A 16,964-nucleotide genomic window follows, 5' to 3' on the forward strand; every position below is an offset into this window, starting at 1 on the left:
TATATCAAACACCTACCTTAGTTGAGTCTTGTGCTAATTATCGAGATATATGGAGATTTTTATTGTACTCGATATTGTTATATCTTCGTTGTGTAACTTTGGTCAAGGAGGGAGAATTGGTTAAATACATGAGGCATGGGGAATTTCACCCCAATACGTGTAGTCCCCAAATACCACAAACTAGCTGTTCGCTTTGTAAATCATGCTGATCGCCAGCTTCAAGGTTCTTTGACATTCTCGACATTTCAGAAGAAGTATGGAGTTTTTATGTCGATGCCATTAAATCTGTGAAAGTTCCAATCCAATACTTAGGAAACAAGAAAGTACAAGTATAACAACAATAAGCAGAAAAACTAAACAAAAGCAACTCACACGACATTCATCGCTTCACTCAGGTGCAAATGAGTACCTAGCTTTGGTTAGGGACGTCCCCCAGATAGGATGTTAAATTAGATGGTCCTTGTTTGGGGAGAGCCACACTCCAACGTTAAAGCACCCACCACACTTATCGTGAAGAGTAGGGATCCATCCTGGTGTGAGTGGTTGAAACCGTACAGTCTTATGGCCACACCTGGAGTCGTATCGAGGTCCCCTTAGCTAATAATGGCTGCCGCTCCGGACCCAGACCCTTGCAATTAAGCCCACTCAATGGTAAGCTCCTCAAATTCAGCCCTTGGCTGCAAGGAGAGAGTCTCCGTCCCATCGAAAAAAAAAATCTCACTTGAGTCTGCTCCGGGGCAGTACATTATTAACTAGCAGGGCAGGGGGTGTTCAACTGCTCCAAGCAGGGAAAATCAGGGAAAATCCATTTGTTATTTTGCTTTCCGTTGGCTTCTCATGAAGAACACTTGCATCCGGGTTGCGGCATCACTGCCATCAGTGCCATCTTTTTATGTTTTTACGGAAAGAACAGTCGAAATTCACTTTCTTAACCCTTGTCCTGCTGGCAATTTTTACACAATATTTTCAAATAATTTCATGTCTTAATCAGGTCACAGACCCTTGACTTTTTTTGCCCTGTGGTGGCGTAGTTACTTCCGCAATCGTTGCGTTTCGCTGCGGTGTGATGCGTTGCACGAGAAACACCCCCAAATCGCACATATACAGGGCACTATATAGATGGTACGGTATGTGCAACCCATATATATATGGGCCCCCGCAGTTAAATTGAATAGAATTCATAACCTAGTTGTACTTTTAAATTGGTTAAAACAAAGAAAAGACTGCACTCTTAAGAAAAACCCATTGAGTGAACAACCAAATGGCTATTTCTGAAACATCGCAATGGTCGGTAAAATTTTTATTCCACGGCTTTGAGCTTTTGTACTTTGTCCAGACTGTGGTAGGTGGCGTTTTTATGGCCGGGGCAAACAGATCTTTCAGAAACTGGTAAGCAATCAGCTTTATAAGCTATAAGCTATCCAAGGGGATACACACAAGGCACTGTTCAGCCATATGTACATGTGGCCAGAGGTTTGAATAGAACATCATTCACAGTTTTTAAGCATGCTTGTATGGAACAAGGACATTGCATTTTCTTCCTTAATATTGTTCTGGAATGCTAAAGGGTTCAATCAACTTACCATGTAAAGAAAATGCCGAAAAATATACTTTCTGCATTTTGCTTGAGTTACATAACCCCCTGTCTTTTTAGGACGAAAACTGTGTTTTGCTGTCACAAGCCAGGCAGTCCCTATTCAGGTTTGCACCGCCGTTTGTTACTCAGTGACCACAATATGCCCCAAGTTGTGGACAAGCCCAACAGGCACAAAGGAAAAATACACCTAGTGCTAATGACCGATAACAATTGTGCAAAACTGTTTATCGATATTACAAAGCCCCCCCCCCCCACCTGGCGACCTTGATTGTCGAGGAAGATTTGCATCCTTAGAAACAAAGACCAAAACCTTTCGAAGTCTTTTGAATAGTAAATGCCAGTATACAAATGTAGTAATTGTAAAAGGGTTCGTTGCGAAATGGAAGATGTCAAAACAGTATTGGAAGGACTTAAGTATGATGCTCAGGTATGAGATGAGATATAGACTCTGGACAAAATATTCCACTCCGACATACAAACAAGATACTGTAAAAAATTGGAGCTTCCTCAAATTGTGGAATCTGAATGAGTACGAATGAAGGATTTTCTTGGACAATATTTCTGAATACAACTAGACCTACATATCACAATTCCTGTCAGTGTTCCCAACCGGGCACTTAGAAGATCGTCAGCTCGACATGGGCCAGAAATTAATGTACAAATGGACTTAAAATCCAACAGGAAATAATCTAAACCCCAACAAGCTAGTTTTATTTTTAATTTAAAAACTATTAATTATAAGGTCCTGAGACATCACCAAACAAAATACAGGCAACTTATAAACAGATTATGGGGACCAGAATATGGCGTTCGTGCGATTGCAAAAAAAAAACGATCAAATGTTCTTCACATAGAATACCTTAAAATATTACACAAACAATGACCTACCTTTGGTGCACAAGGATTTGCTTATGATATACATAAAATGACCCCTAAAAGCTGATAAATTCTAATGATGCAATTGGACTACATGTTAATGTGAAGTTTGCAAACATATACAGTTTTCGGCAAACAAGACCATCTGTAAAAACGTAGATATCAAACTCATTCTGCAAAAACGAGTAACATACCTTTTATAAAATATACAAGGCCATGTAAGAAAGCACTAATAAAATGTTCAAATCCTTCAAACATCCAACAATTATGTTCTACACCATACCTGATGATCGCACCTATCACATAAATTGTTTTTGAACAGGTGAGCACAGTTGTCACCTTACATGAACAAGAATTCAAATCTCACATTAGTCATCAACGCGGTTAGTGCATTAGACTAGTAGAAAGTGTTCAGCTGTTTTTAGGTTAGGGAATTTGCTATGTCATGTTGCTTAGTGGGGCTGGGTTCATGTAAAAACACATATCTTGTTTACGGCATAACTGCCACCTCATCTTGTTTACATGTAAACAAGAGGCAAAATTCACGATGCGTACTACAATATATCAAAATACGTACCTTAGTTCAGTCTTGTGCTAATTATCGCGACCAAGTGCGCTTTCTAACACCGTCCGACAGAAGATGTTACGAATATATTGAGATTTTCATTCTACTCGATATTGTTGTACCTTTCTTGTGTAACTTTGGCCAAGGAGGGAGCATTAATTGAATACATGAGACATGGGAAATTTCACCCCATTTTTTACAAACTGTTGGCGCACAGAATGGCTGCTCTATATATCTATCCTCGTGCCGTCATATCAATAAGGGGATAAACTATACGTGTAGTCCTCAAATACCACAAGCTAGCTGTCCGCTTGGTAAATCATGCTGATTGTCAGCTTCAAGGTTCTTTGAAATTCTGGACATTTCAGAAAAAGAATGAAATTTTATGTCGACGCCATAAAATCTGTGGAAGTTCCAAACCAATACGTATGAAACAACGAGTACAGTCATCACAACATTAAGCAGAAAAACAAAACTAAAGCAACTTACACGACAGTCATCACTTCACTCAGGTGCAAATGAGTACCTAGCTTTGGTTAGGGAAGTCCCTCAGATAGGATGTTGAATAGATGCTCCGTGTTTGGGGAGAGCCACACTCCAACGATAAAGGACCAACCACACTTGTGAAGAGTAGGGATCCATCCCGGTGTGAGTGGTTAAACCCTACAGTCCTATGGCCACACCTGGGGCCGTATCGAGCTCCCCTTAGCTAATAATGGCATCCGTTCCGGACCCAGACCCTAGCAATTAAGCCCACTCAATTGTAAGCTCCTCAAATACAGCCCTTGGTTGCAAGGAGAGAGTTTCTGTCCCTTCTTACTTGAGTCAGCTACGAGGGCAGTACATTATCAACTAGCAGAGGAAGGAACGTTCAACTGCTCGAGGCAGGGAAAATTCATTTGTTATTTTGCTTTATGGAGCTGGCTTCACATGAAGGACACTTGCATCCGGGTGGTGGTATCAGTACCATCTTTTCATGTTACATGGAAAGAGCAGCCAAATTTCACTTTCTAAAATTAAATAGAATCCATGTCCTAGTTGTACTTTGTTTTAAACAAAGAAAAGAGTGTACTCCTCAGACAAATTCATAGAGTGAACAACCAAATGAATGTTTCTAAATCATCGCAATGGTCGCAATTATCGCAATGGTCGATAAAGGTTCTTTACGTGGCCTCGGGTCGACATTTTGTACTTTGTCCGGGCTGTGGTAGGTGGCGTTTTAATGGCAGGGGCAAACGGGTCTTTCAGAAACTGGTAAGCAATCAGTTGTATAAGCTATAAGTTATCCACTGGGAATTGATCAACACAAGGCACTGTCCAGCCATATGTGCATGTGGCCAAAGTTTTAATAAGAGATCATTCACAGTTTTGAGCATGCTTGAATGGAGCAAGGTCATTGCATTTTCTCTTCCTAAATATTATTCTGGAATACTAAAGACTATGTAAAGAAAAACTGGAAAAATTGTGCTCAAGTTCTCCACGCTAAGACTGGGCAGACCCCTAACAGGCGATACTTAAGGTCGCTAACACAGTATCAATGGGCGAATCTCGTATTTTAAAGTAGTGCGGCACAATACTAGAAAAAGCTGCAGAGATTTGTCTCATTCTATTCCTGACTACCGTGGTGGTAATAACATGGGTACAGGGCTGGTTATGACATTGACCGAGCACGACTCTTTAAGACACTTTGGGTTTTTAACATATTGACAACAGATAAGGCATTTATGTACATGTACAGTTGTACAGTCATAAAGAAGTTAGCCTAACCTTACCCAGAATATATTAAAGTAATGGACACTGCCTTGCCAAGATTTGCCTGGTGGTGTGATAGGGATTGGCCAGTAGTTACTTGTAAAGCTCTAAAAGATCTTTACATGTATATACTGTTTTCTCATACTATCAAATTGACACCACAATTACACGTCATTTTAAGACACACTTACTATACAAGATAATTCAGTTGTGAGGTTGACATGTTAGAAATCTACAATAATTGTTCCCAGGGTAGGGGAAGACAACAGATGATGTTAACTTCTGCCTCGGGACATATATTCCCAATGCGAGCATAAACCGCAGGTCAACGTTCCGTCCTAGGGACTGCGACTCTTTCCAGTAGCGTGCAAGTCAATAAAACTACCAACATGAAAATCACACCACTCCAAAAACGAAAAGATACGCCCTGTAGTGTCGACAATAACAAGTATTGCGACTATGTCGGAAACTTTCTAAACTTGTGTAACGTGTGTTTTTGTACTACGACTTATGAATCACGTATCCTTCTGGTTCACATACCAGCAAAATAAAAGTCAAACAATATACAGAAGCACATTTCTGACAACCCAAACTAATACATGAAGAAGGTATGACCTCGACCATCGACCTCTTGTTATACATGTTTTGCCAGCTAGGTTGGTTGATACACAAAACTTAGACAATGTGGCACTTGTACGCTACTCGTTATTATGCTACATAGAGAAACAAACTCTGGAACAAATATAGGGGACCAGATTATGGGGTTCATGCGATTGCAAAAAAAAAAAGCAAAAACGATTTAATATTCTTCACATCGAATACCTCAAAATGTTTAACAATTACCTACATTGTACCTTTGGTGCATAAAGAATTGCTTAAGATATATATCCTCATAGGATGACCCCCAAGAGCTGACAAAAAGCCATATTCTAATGATGCAATTGGACTACATGTTTATGTGAAATTTGCAAACATCTACGGTTTTCGACCAACAACACTATCTTTTAAACATGTAGTTTCAAACTTATTCTGCAAAAACAAGTAACATACCTTTTATAAACATATACAAGGCCATGTAAGAAAACACTAATAAAATTTCCAAATCCTTCAAAAACAATTATGTTCTATACCATACCTCATGATCGCACCTATCACATAAATTGTTTTTGAACAGGTGAGCACAGTTTGTCACCTTACATGAACAAGATTTCAAATCGCACATTAGTCATCAACGCGGTTAGTGCATTAGACTAGTAGAGGGTGTTCAGCTGATTTTAGGCTAGGAAATTTGCTATGTCATTGTGCCTCGTTGGGCTGGCTTCATGTAAAAACACGTATCCTGTTTACGGCATTACTGCCACCTCATCTTGTTTACATGTAAACAAGAGACAAAATTCACGATGCGTACTATAATATATCAAACACCTACCTTAGTTCAGTCTTGTGCTAATTATCGCGGCTAAGTCCTCTTTCTAACACCATCCGACAAACGTGTTACGAATATATGAAGATTTTTATTCTACTCGATATTGTTATATTTTCGTTGTGTAACTTTGGCCAAGGAGGCAGCATTAATTAAATACATGAGGCAGGTGGAATATCACCCCATTTTGTTACAAACTGTTGACGCACAGAATGGCTGTTCTATCCGCGTGCCGTCATATCAAAAGGGTAAAAATTATACATGCAGTCCTCAAATACCAGAAGCTAGCTATCCGCCTGGTAAATAATGCTGATTGACAGCTTCAAGGCTCTTTGAAATTCTGACAACTGACCATAACACCGGGACAAGTTTAAAATATGTGAAATCATTTATGGACCAACACAAAGGGAATTTGAATGAAAAAACGGCCAGCATCGAATCTTGCTCGGCTTTTGGTCGGTATTTTATATTTAGATCCATCTATATGGCGATACAGCCTAGTGGTATTGGGATCTTTCTACTACGCGATGCAACCTGATGGTATTTGGGTATGTCTAGTACTTAACCAGGCATCTACCTGGCCAATTCCATGCATCTCCCAGGCCGGTCATATTTCTTTGTATTTTCCTCATCGATCGTCGGTCAATTCCTGGGTGGGTTTCTGGTCGATTTCTCGTAGTCTCCCTGGCCAATTCCTCTGTGAAACCACTGCCGATTTCTTAGGGTCTTCCTAATCGTTACCACAGCGGCTATCTGGCCAATTTCTGGGTGGACCCAGGGTTGATATTACGGCGTCTCCCTGGCAAATTTTGGGAGTGTCGCAGACTGATTTCTGGGCGTCATCCTGATCGTTTCCACAGCGGCCACCTGGCCAATTCCGGGGCGGGTCCCTGACCTGACCTTGGCGTTTCTCTTACCAGTTTTGGTACCTGGTTGGTCCCAGGCCGATTTTGGGGCGTCACCCTGGTCGTTTCCACAGCGGCTCCCTTGCCAATTCCGGGGCGGGTCCCTGGTCATTTCTTCTTCGGCCATCTGGCGAGCTCTTCTTTGGGTCTCTGGCCAATTCCTTTGCGTCTCCCGGGCCAATTCCCGGGAGACGCCCCGATCGTCCTACCGGCGTATTTCTGGACAAATTACTGGGTCGGTCTCTGGTCGATTTCTTGAAGTTTTGCTTGATCGTGTTCACGTCGGCTCCCTGACTAACCCCTGGGCAATTCCTCGGTGGTTCCCTGGTCTGTTCCAGGATGGGCCTCTAGTCTATTCCTCGGCGGTTCTCTGGTCGGTTCCAGGATGGGCCCCTAGTCTATTCCTTGGCGTTTCCCTGCGCGGCTCCAGGATGGGTCCCTGGTAGATTCCTCGGCGTTTCCCGGTCGGTTTTAGGATGGGTACCACAACAATTTTTACGGCGTCTACGTGGCTAATTTCTGTTTAGGTCCCCAGGCTTCTCTTCTTCGGCTACCTGGCCAGTTCCCGCATGTTTCTCTAGCCTATTCCTGGGTGACTCCCTGATCGTTTTCACGGTGCCTTATTGGTCAATTCCTAGGCGTCTCACTGGCCTACCCCTGGGCGTTTCCTTTGTCAATTTCTGGGCGTCTACCTGGACAATCCCTAACTGGGCCCTGGTCGATTTCTTGGCGTCTCCCTGGCTAATTTCTGTTGGGTCTATGGCCTATTCTTTGGCGTCTCTATAGTCGTTTTCACGGAATCTTCGGGTTCTTTTGGTAGATTCCCCAGAGCTTGCTTGATCGTTTTCACGGCGTCTCCCTGGCTAACCCCTGGGTTGGCTCCTGACCGATTCCCCGGTGTCTCCCTGACCGATTCGTTGTTGGGACCCTGGATAATATTTGGGCGCATCCGTTTCTATGGCGTCTTTCTGGCCGATTCTTTGGTGGGTCCCGGGCCGATATTTGGGTCCTGCCTGATCGTTTCCCGGTATCTTTCTGGTCAATCTTAGGTGAGTGCCTGGCCTGGCCTTCTCAGTTCACTCCCTGGCTAATTCTTGGGTGGGTCTCTGAGCGATTTTACGGCGTCTCCCTGGTCAATCACTGGCTAGGTGTCTGGCCGATTTCTCGGCCCACTTTCTGGCTAATTCTTGGGTGGGTCCTTTGTCGATTTCTGGGCGACGCGCACCTACGCGGTTACTGAGCGGCTCTCATTGCCAATTTGAGAAGCGGCCCTCTGACCAACGTCTGAGCGGCGCAACTTTCAAACAGCTCATTGGACTGATATTGAGCGTCTCCCCGATAGTCTATTCTGATCGGTGCAGCTCCTAACAGCTCCCTGGACTGATGCTGTGTGTTTACTGGTTACTAAACTCAAGTGACTTTCTGGCCAGTACTTGGATGGATTCCTGCAAGATACCTGAGTGAATCCGTCCGATTTCTGAGCAGATCCCTGACTAATTTCTGGCTGATTCCCCCAATTCAAGGCCTATCGGAACTTTTCCACGGCTGCTCGGTCGATTCCCAGCTGGCTCTTGCATGGCTCTCAGCCTCAGGGAAGCCAAATTCTGGGCAGCCAAATTCTGTGCAGGTTTGGAGTGGCTCTCTCGGATAACTGAATTATATGTACTTCTTGGATAACGTTGTTTAGGCGGTTCCTGGACGAGGGCGACTCCCCGGCCGATTTCTAGATAGCTTTTTCCTGACCGGCATGACTGGCTGCAAGAATGGTGCTGGAATGGCTCCATGGACGATCCGTGGGGGTGGTTTTTGCTTAGGTTGCCTTTCTGGTAGCTATTAGGGTGACGAGCGTGATTGCCACTGGCTTATTAGGCACCGTACCCGTATGGGGAATAGCTACACTGGCGCTACCCTGTAGTGGGCCCTTAGACATCTCAGTGGGCACTAGAGAAAATCAGTTCTATGCAGCTTATCAGGCAGGGATAAATCCAAACTATATTGGCCCGATGGACTGCGGACACCAGGAGATGAACTGCAGGTTGTATCATAGCTAAACTACGGTGTAAGTCGCCGGGTCTTGAGGTGATTTTTGGCATCTCGTTTTAAAAAAAACTGGGGGCAGCAGTACCCAAAAAAGAGCCCGCGACTGTCCCATGGACCCTTTTTTAAACTTTTGCATTAAATGCTGGTCTCGTGGTTACCTGGGCTGTTTACTGGTCGACGCGTGTTGCGGCTTGAGTCACTATTGCTCAAATCTTGATTTTAGCAAAAGATGGGTCTGTCGCTGACCGTGCTATTCAAAATGCATTTATCTATTAGTAATTTTTCCTAGGCACGATTCTGGTATGATCAATGTCCTTGGATACCTTACCGCAAATAAACCGTGGAAATCTGTAAGTGACTTATGCCTTCTAACAACTCATGCTATACACGCAAATCACACCCACCTTGCCCATTTGTCCCACCGATGGAAACGGACAGCAGAAGAGCCAGGACCAACACAGTCCACCTCATGCTTCTGATGTCACTGCTGGAACAGAAAAAAATACCTGTCAAAGTTCACAAGGAGCCAACTTTGATGCAAAGTATGAATATATAAACGTTTTTGGGCATGTTCTTTGGTAGAATGTTGCAAAAATCTTAGATTCATAAAAGATATGAAATTTGATGGAGTTAGAATGAAATTGAAAAACTTTGCAAGTCAGAGCAAGCTGGCACATTTCTTACCGTATGCTGTGTCTTCAATATGTCGACAAAGCAGGTAAAAGTGTAGGGCCGTCGTTCTGAATCAGTCTTGGTTCCGCGGCGCCCCAACTTCTCTTCTCACAGTTTTCAGAACTCGCTGTGAAGTCGCCGAGAGACGACGTCGAAATACGCCAGCGTGTCAGGTACCGGCCGTTATATCGCCTCAAACACGGGATGCTCTCATTGGTCCTTTTGCATGACGAGATCATCTTCCCACCAATCAGTGAAGTCCAGTTTCGCCAGTTGAGTGCAGAAGCAATGGCCAAACAGGTTTCCGCAGCTGCCTGTCATGTAAGGACAGCGAAATCCGAGGACGATTCTGCACGTTCTCCTCTGTTTTCAGTAAATAAGCCACCCACAACAGGACTGTTTTCAGTAAACAAGCCACCCACAACAGGACATCATACCTACTCTACCTAATCATCGCAGTTTTGTTACTGTCTCTGTCAAATTTCGCAAAAAAAGGACTACAGTATGAATGTGATTGAATATTCAATTGTTTATAAGGTAACTAGAACAACAAAAGGCAATAAAAAGCTATGTCTGATGTGCAATACATTGTGATGATCGCTTTATGTATATGTTTGTACTGTCAATTCTATCAGACCTTGGTAAGATCCGCCATTTATCGACAGAGGACTGGCGAATCTAAACGCAGAATGAATAACAAAAACAGGTTATAACGATTTTTGTGTTTTTACTGACGACAATGAAACGTAAATGTAGAATTTAGCGATGGTATCGTTAACTATTCTTGGTTATGGAAAATATCACTGCGCCCGGAATGATTGATTTCAGAATGTTTTGACAACTTTTATCCAAACGACAGCCGACAATCATACGTTTCACAGATGGTATCACTGACAGCACATCCGCGATTCGTCAAGGCTAAATCATCTGTCCAGGCGGTGATTTAGGGTCTCAAGGTGTCAGTGCCACTCCTCAAAAGTGGCTGCTCGAACGTAAGTTTACACGTATGTTGGTGAGAAGTTTCCTTTTAGCCAGCCGAATTGATCTAGAATGTCAAAGTAGTGAAGACTAGCTTGTAACTTAAGGAATTACCATGTAATTGGTGTGGCCTTTTGCGAGCAGCGGGTAATTATAATTGCAGTTTGTTGCTCCAAAAAAAGGAGGACTGTGTGCTTATGGAAAATGTAACAGTTAAAGATTTGACAGTTTAGCTGGCGTAAGGGCCTGAGCGGATGGATACAAGAACATTTTTAAGATTGAAATAAAACTATCACGAGTACTATCACGAGACCTTGTGTTAGACCTTCTCCTCATTGTTTCATATACAGTGTAAACTGTCCATTGTGTGTATTTGGTTAATCTCCATCTCGCCTACAGTATCCCTCTGGACAGGGAGTCATGATCACCCCCCAGGCACGAATCTGGAGTGTCTAAAACAGTGCCTGGGTACGGTTCTGGAACAGGCATGGTTCTGAAAACAAGACCCCCTCCCACGACGTCGATCATCACCTGCCCTGTCATCGATCGAAAACAACCTCTAACATGAGCGGTAGGCCGTCGAGTGGTTTGTTTTGGTGTTGTTTAAATGTTGCTCTGTAAAGAAACACGCTTAACTATCTTTCACGAAAAATGTAACACAACACTAGGTTTGATTGATGGGTTTGGCCGTGGGTTGGATATCTCCCCCTAAAAAGCGGCTGTCGTCTAAGAAATAATGACAAATTTGAAAATCGGTCTAAAACGTAGCAAAAATCACGAAAACTTTGGTTACTGTTCAAACCAGACAGCCATGCCCTTTCACTGAAAATGTTTTAAAGTGATGTCTGTAAAGTCCATTACCGATGTTTATTACTTTCAATTTTAGTTACTTCACCTGGTATATAAAAGTTACCTTGTTTTTAAATGCCCGTACTTATTCTTACTTGCACACCCAAGAGGTCCCGGGTTCGAATCCTGACCGGTGTCACCGATCTTATGCCCTTGGGAAAGGCCCTTGGGAAAGGAAAGACTTTCCTCACTTTACCCAGGTGTAAATGAGTAACTAGCTTCGGCAAGGGACGTCCCTCGGATAGGACGTTAAATGGGGGTCCCGTGTTTGGGAGAGCCACACCCCACGCACGTTAAAAGACCCACCATACTTATCGAAAAGAGTAGGGGACCTTCCCGGTGAGAGTAGTTCACACCTTACACTCTGGTCACAGGTTTGACATCTTGAAGAGGTGATATACACCTGTTATGTCAATCCTTCCACAAATGTGTTTTCCATAAATACATGGAAATAAACAAATAAAGAGCGGCGACAGCATTTTGTACAATTGGATGAGAACGAGTGCTCTTACGTCCCAGAACAAGCTGCCAGGGGGCCAACCTCACGTCACTTCATTCCCAGCACAAGACTTGTGAAGGGCTATCTACCATTCAGATGTTGTGACCGTACCTAATCTAGATCATGAGATATTAAACCGAAAGTTCCGCTGCAGTGCCACAACGAGCTGCCAGGGGGCCCGAAATCTAATTATTTTCAGGTCTCGTCAATTCACCTTACGAATACAAAGACGATTCCTTTTAGCCTTCTTAAGTTATCGTATTTACACACACACACACACACAAACACACACACACAGACACACACAAACACAAACACACACACACACACAAACACACACACACACACACACACACACACACACAATATCCCTCTGGACCGGACCCTATGGTCACCGGATAGGAGCGCGTAATCTAGCCTGGCGAACAAAACGCGAAACCGGGACTCCCGACTCCCAGTGTATGCCGTACTGTATCCTCCAGGATCCTCCGCGAGCGTAATCTCCATCTGGCCAACAATATCCCTCTGGACAGGACCCATATGGCAACATTTTTGTAAAAACTGACTTTCAGGCTTGTTTGGGCCCGCGGTAGAGCTCTAAAAGTAATGTTAAATGTTGTTTTGTTTATGTACAGTCAGAGGTCATGCTCTCTGTGTTTACGTTTACCGTACCTGTTCGCGTCAATACAAAGTGAGATTTTTAAAACTAAATGGACTATTTGGAGGTTGGACTAAACTGGTAATGTTACTTTTCCATAGTTGAACACCTAGGTAGGTGGTTTTAAAAGATTATTTCTGATATGGTTAACCCTACATTTCTACGGAAACGTTTATGGTGGACTGTCCCCTAAGAGACGACGTTGAAATACGCCATCATACCAGGTATGGACCGCTATTTCACATTACACTCTTGCTGCTCTCATTGCTACTTTTTTTGCAAATCGAAATCAAATAATCCCTCCACCAACTAGTGACGCAATGGCAAGATTCTGTATGAACAACTATGAAAGATGTGCTAGTGTCACGGAAATGAAAAGAAACCTACAGTGGACCTCACTGGAAGACAGAAGAAAGATGTCCAGACTATGCATGATGTACAAAATGACTAATAAACTGGTGGATGTCCCAACTACTAAGTGCCTAATACCAGCACAGAAGAGAACAAGAAATAGCCATGCATTCAATCACCAGAGTTATCAACCAAAGATTGAGGTGTTCAAGAATTCATTCTTTCCTAGAACTATCGCAGAGTGGAACTCACTGTCACCAAGTACAGTAGGGGCATTTTCAATAGATAGCTTTAAACAATGTCTAGAGCTAGAAGTTCAAGGGTTAGGTGTAACAAGTCGATCGGTGTAATATAGCCAGCTGCCGCCGCGCCGCGTGCCTGCGAAGCTGGTGTGTTACGCCGAAAGGCGGTTATACCGGCTATACAGATACAGATACAGAAGATATATCAAAACAATGCAATTTTTGTGCAGCAAAAACTCTGGGACATCAGAATGAACCGGGTGTATGATAAAGCCTGTATTCATGACATCACCTCAAAAGCCATTAGTTTAGGCATCAGTATGTATGGTAGTACCTCTGTAGTACATTTTATACTGGGATATACACAATCATATAGAACACATGAAGATAGCTAAGTGTAGTTAACTTTAGAAGCTAAATCTCAAAGTATGGTGGAATATTTGAGTCTGATGACGAAATTGAGGGTTATTTTCCTTTCGATTCATATGTTTTCTACTTTACTTCCATCGATTGTGTTTATGGTACACAGGAATAGGAAATTCGATTCCTTGTTATGTCTTTTTCGCTACAGGTGTAACCTCCGTTTTCGGTAACGGAGGTAACAAAATGGGCTTTTTGCTTATATTTCTCTGAAAAGATCTACAGTTTGTAGCTTCATCTTTAAGGTGCAAGTAAGAATAAGTACGGGCACATAAAAACTAGGTAACCCTCATATACCAGGTACAGTAACTAACATTGAAGGTAATAAACAACCACCGTTTTGTATAATGGAGTTTACAGACATTACTGTAAAACATTTTCGGTGAAAGGGCCTGGCTATCTGGTCTCAACAGTCATTAATTTGAAATTTGTCGTGCTAAATTGGTTTTAGACTGATTTTCAAAGGTTTCGTTCTTTCTAAGGCGACAGCCGCTTTTTAGGGGGGAAAATCCAACCCGCGGCCATAGTCATCAACCAAACCTATTGTTGTGGTACATTTTTCGTGAACGATAGTAAGTGTAGTGGGGAAGTAAAGAAAGCAATGAAGAGGTCGATGACATGGCTCATATCTAGTCGTAAAGTATACAATATCTAATCGTAAAGTCTAGTGGGGTCACGTGGCGTAGCGTTGGCGTGTTCGGCCTAGGCCCAAGAGGTCCCGGGTTCAAATCCTGCCCGGTGTCACCGATCTTGTGCCCTTGGGAAAGGTAATTACCACGACTTTCTTCACTTCACTCGAGTGAAAATGAGTACCTAATTTCGGCAAGGGACGTCCCTCGGATAGGAAATTAGATGAAGGTCCCGTGTTTGTGAGAGCCACACCCCATGCACGTTAAAAAAACACCATACTTATCAAAAAGAGTAGGGGACCTTCCCGCTGTGAGTGGTTTTGAACCTTACAGTCTGGTCACAGGTTTGACATCTTGAAGAGTTGATATTCACCTGTTTTGTCAATCCTTCCACAAAGGTGGTAAATCTTCATAAATAAATAAAAATGAATAAATAAATAAGTAAAGAGCGGCGAAGACGTCCCAGAACAAGCTGCCACTCACGTCACTTCTTTCACATATATATGCAGCACAAGGCTCGACAAGAGCTATCTATCATTCAGATGTTGTAACCGTATCTTGTCTATATCATGAGATATTGAAACCAAAAATTCCGCTACAATACCATAACAAGTCACCAGGCGGCCCGAAATCTTATCATTTTGAGGCCTCTCATTAATTCACTTTCCAAATATTAACACAATTCATTTAAGCCTTCTCAAGTTATCGTGTTTACAGACACACATAAACACACACACACACACACAAACACACACACACGCGCGCGCGCGCGCGCGCACGCACAATATCCCTCTGGACTGGACCCTATGGTCACCGGAGCGCGTAATCTAGCCTGGCGAACAAAACTCGATACCAGGACTCCCGACTCCCAGTGTATACTGTACTGTATCCTCCAGGATCCTCCGCGAGCGTAATCTCCATCAGGCCTACAATATCCCTCCGGACAGGACCCATATAGCAACATTTTTGTGTATATTGTCATGGTAAATATCATAAAATAAAACTCAGTTTCCCAAAAATCCTTAAACTAAACACTAATTTTCCAAATACCTGCGAAATGAATGACATAAACAGGTTATAACGATTTTTGTGTTCTTACTGACGACAATGAAACGTATATGTAGAATTAAACGACAGAATAGTTCTGGGTATTTTTCCTCAAAGAGAAAAAAACACATCGTCCGGAATGATTGATCTTGGTATGTTTTGACAACTTTTCTCTGCATAACAGCTGACAATAACATGTTTTACAGATGGTATCACTGGCAGCACATCCGCGATTCGTCATGGCTAAATCATCTATCTAGGCGTTCATTTAAGGTCTCAAGGAAGGTGTCAGTGCCACCCCTCCCCCCAAAGTTGTATGCACGTATATGCGTTTACTCGTATGTCGGTGAGAAGTTTCATTTCTATGCAGCCCAATGGATCTTAATTTTTTTTTTTTTAATAATGACGACTAGCTTGTAACTTAAGGAATTACCATGTAATTGGTATGGCCTCTTTCGGGCAGAGGGTAATTGCAGTTTGTTGCTTCAGAAAAAGGAGGACTGTGTGGTTAAGGGAAATGTACCTATTAAAGATTCGACAGTTTAACTGGCGTAGGGCCTGAGCGATGGATGCAAGAGAATTTTTAAGATTGAAATAAAGCAAAGTACTATCACGAGGCCTTGTTTTAGACCTTCTCCTCATTGTTTCATATATAGTGTAAACTATCCATTGTGTGCTGGTTAATCTCCATCTCGTCTACAATGTCCCTCTGGGCAGGGACTCATGACCACCCCCCAGGCACGAAACTGAAATGTCTAAAACAGTGCCTGGGTACGGTTCTGGAACAGGCATGGTTCTGGAAACAATACCCCCTCCCACGACGTCGATCATCCCTACATAAGCGGTAGGCCGTCTAGTTGTTTGTTTTGTTGTTGTTGTTTAAATGTTGCTCTGTGAAGAAACACAGTGACTCAGAAATTGTTCAGTCTATTCGACTACACTACACTAAGTTAAAAATTACACGCTGCTTTCTCAGAACATGAAATCGCAGTATTGCACCCGACACAAACTGTGTGCTTTTGCCACTGAATGATTGCTGTGAATAGAACGCTAAACTCACGCTGAGAACTAAGTTCCATAAAAGATTTCCGAAGAAAATCGTAGACTGTACGGGCACACTGGCAATGTGAACTCGGTCCACACGTTCTCGAGAATCGTGGAGTAAGCACGCGCTTTGACTATCCCTGAAACAGGATTCCAAATAAATTCATAAATGGATACCAAGGTCACCCGAAAATTGCCGAATGGCGACTCCCTCCAACCGATATAACTACCGTTTTACTTGTAAACGTAACAGTGGTTTAATGGTGTTCATTATTATCCACCAAGAAATCAAAAGTGTGCCACTGGAACCATCCCCTGTTTTTTTTTAGGGGTGTGATGATTACCATCTCAATTTGACCGAAAGAGATGGGCTGTAGATGCCAAGCAGTCGGAGAATACACCCTATGCGAGATTGGA

General features: G+C 42.9%; 1 protein-coding gene across 1 annotated transcript in view; it reads right to left on the minus strand.

The window, feature by feature from the left end:
- Positions 1-9,653, minus strand: part of LOC109474489 (IgGFc-binding protein-like) — a 35,821-nt gene extending 26,168 nt beyond the window's left edge. The window contains exon 1 of the mRNA XM_019774782.1: positions 9,563-9,653. Within this exon, the coding sequence (XP_019630341.1) occupies positions 9,563-9,629 (67 nt within the window). The 5' untranslated portion in view covers positions 9,630-9,653. The remainder of the gene's footprint in view (positions 1-9,562) is intronic.
- Positions 9,654-16,964: the final 7,311 nt, after the last annotated feature.

The sequence above is a fragment of the Branchiostoma belcheri genome, unplaced genomic scaffold (genome assembly GCF_001625305.1).
Source record: "Branchiostoma belcheri isolate BF01 breed outbred unplaced genomic scaffold, Haploidv18h27 scaffold102, whole genome shotgun sequence".
Taxonomy (NCBI): Eukaryota; Metazoa; Chordata; class Leptocardii; order Amphioxiformes; family Branchiostomatidae; genus Branchiostoma; species Branchiostoma belcheri.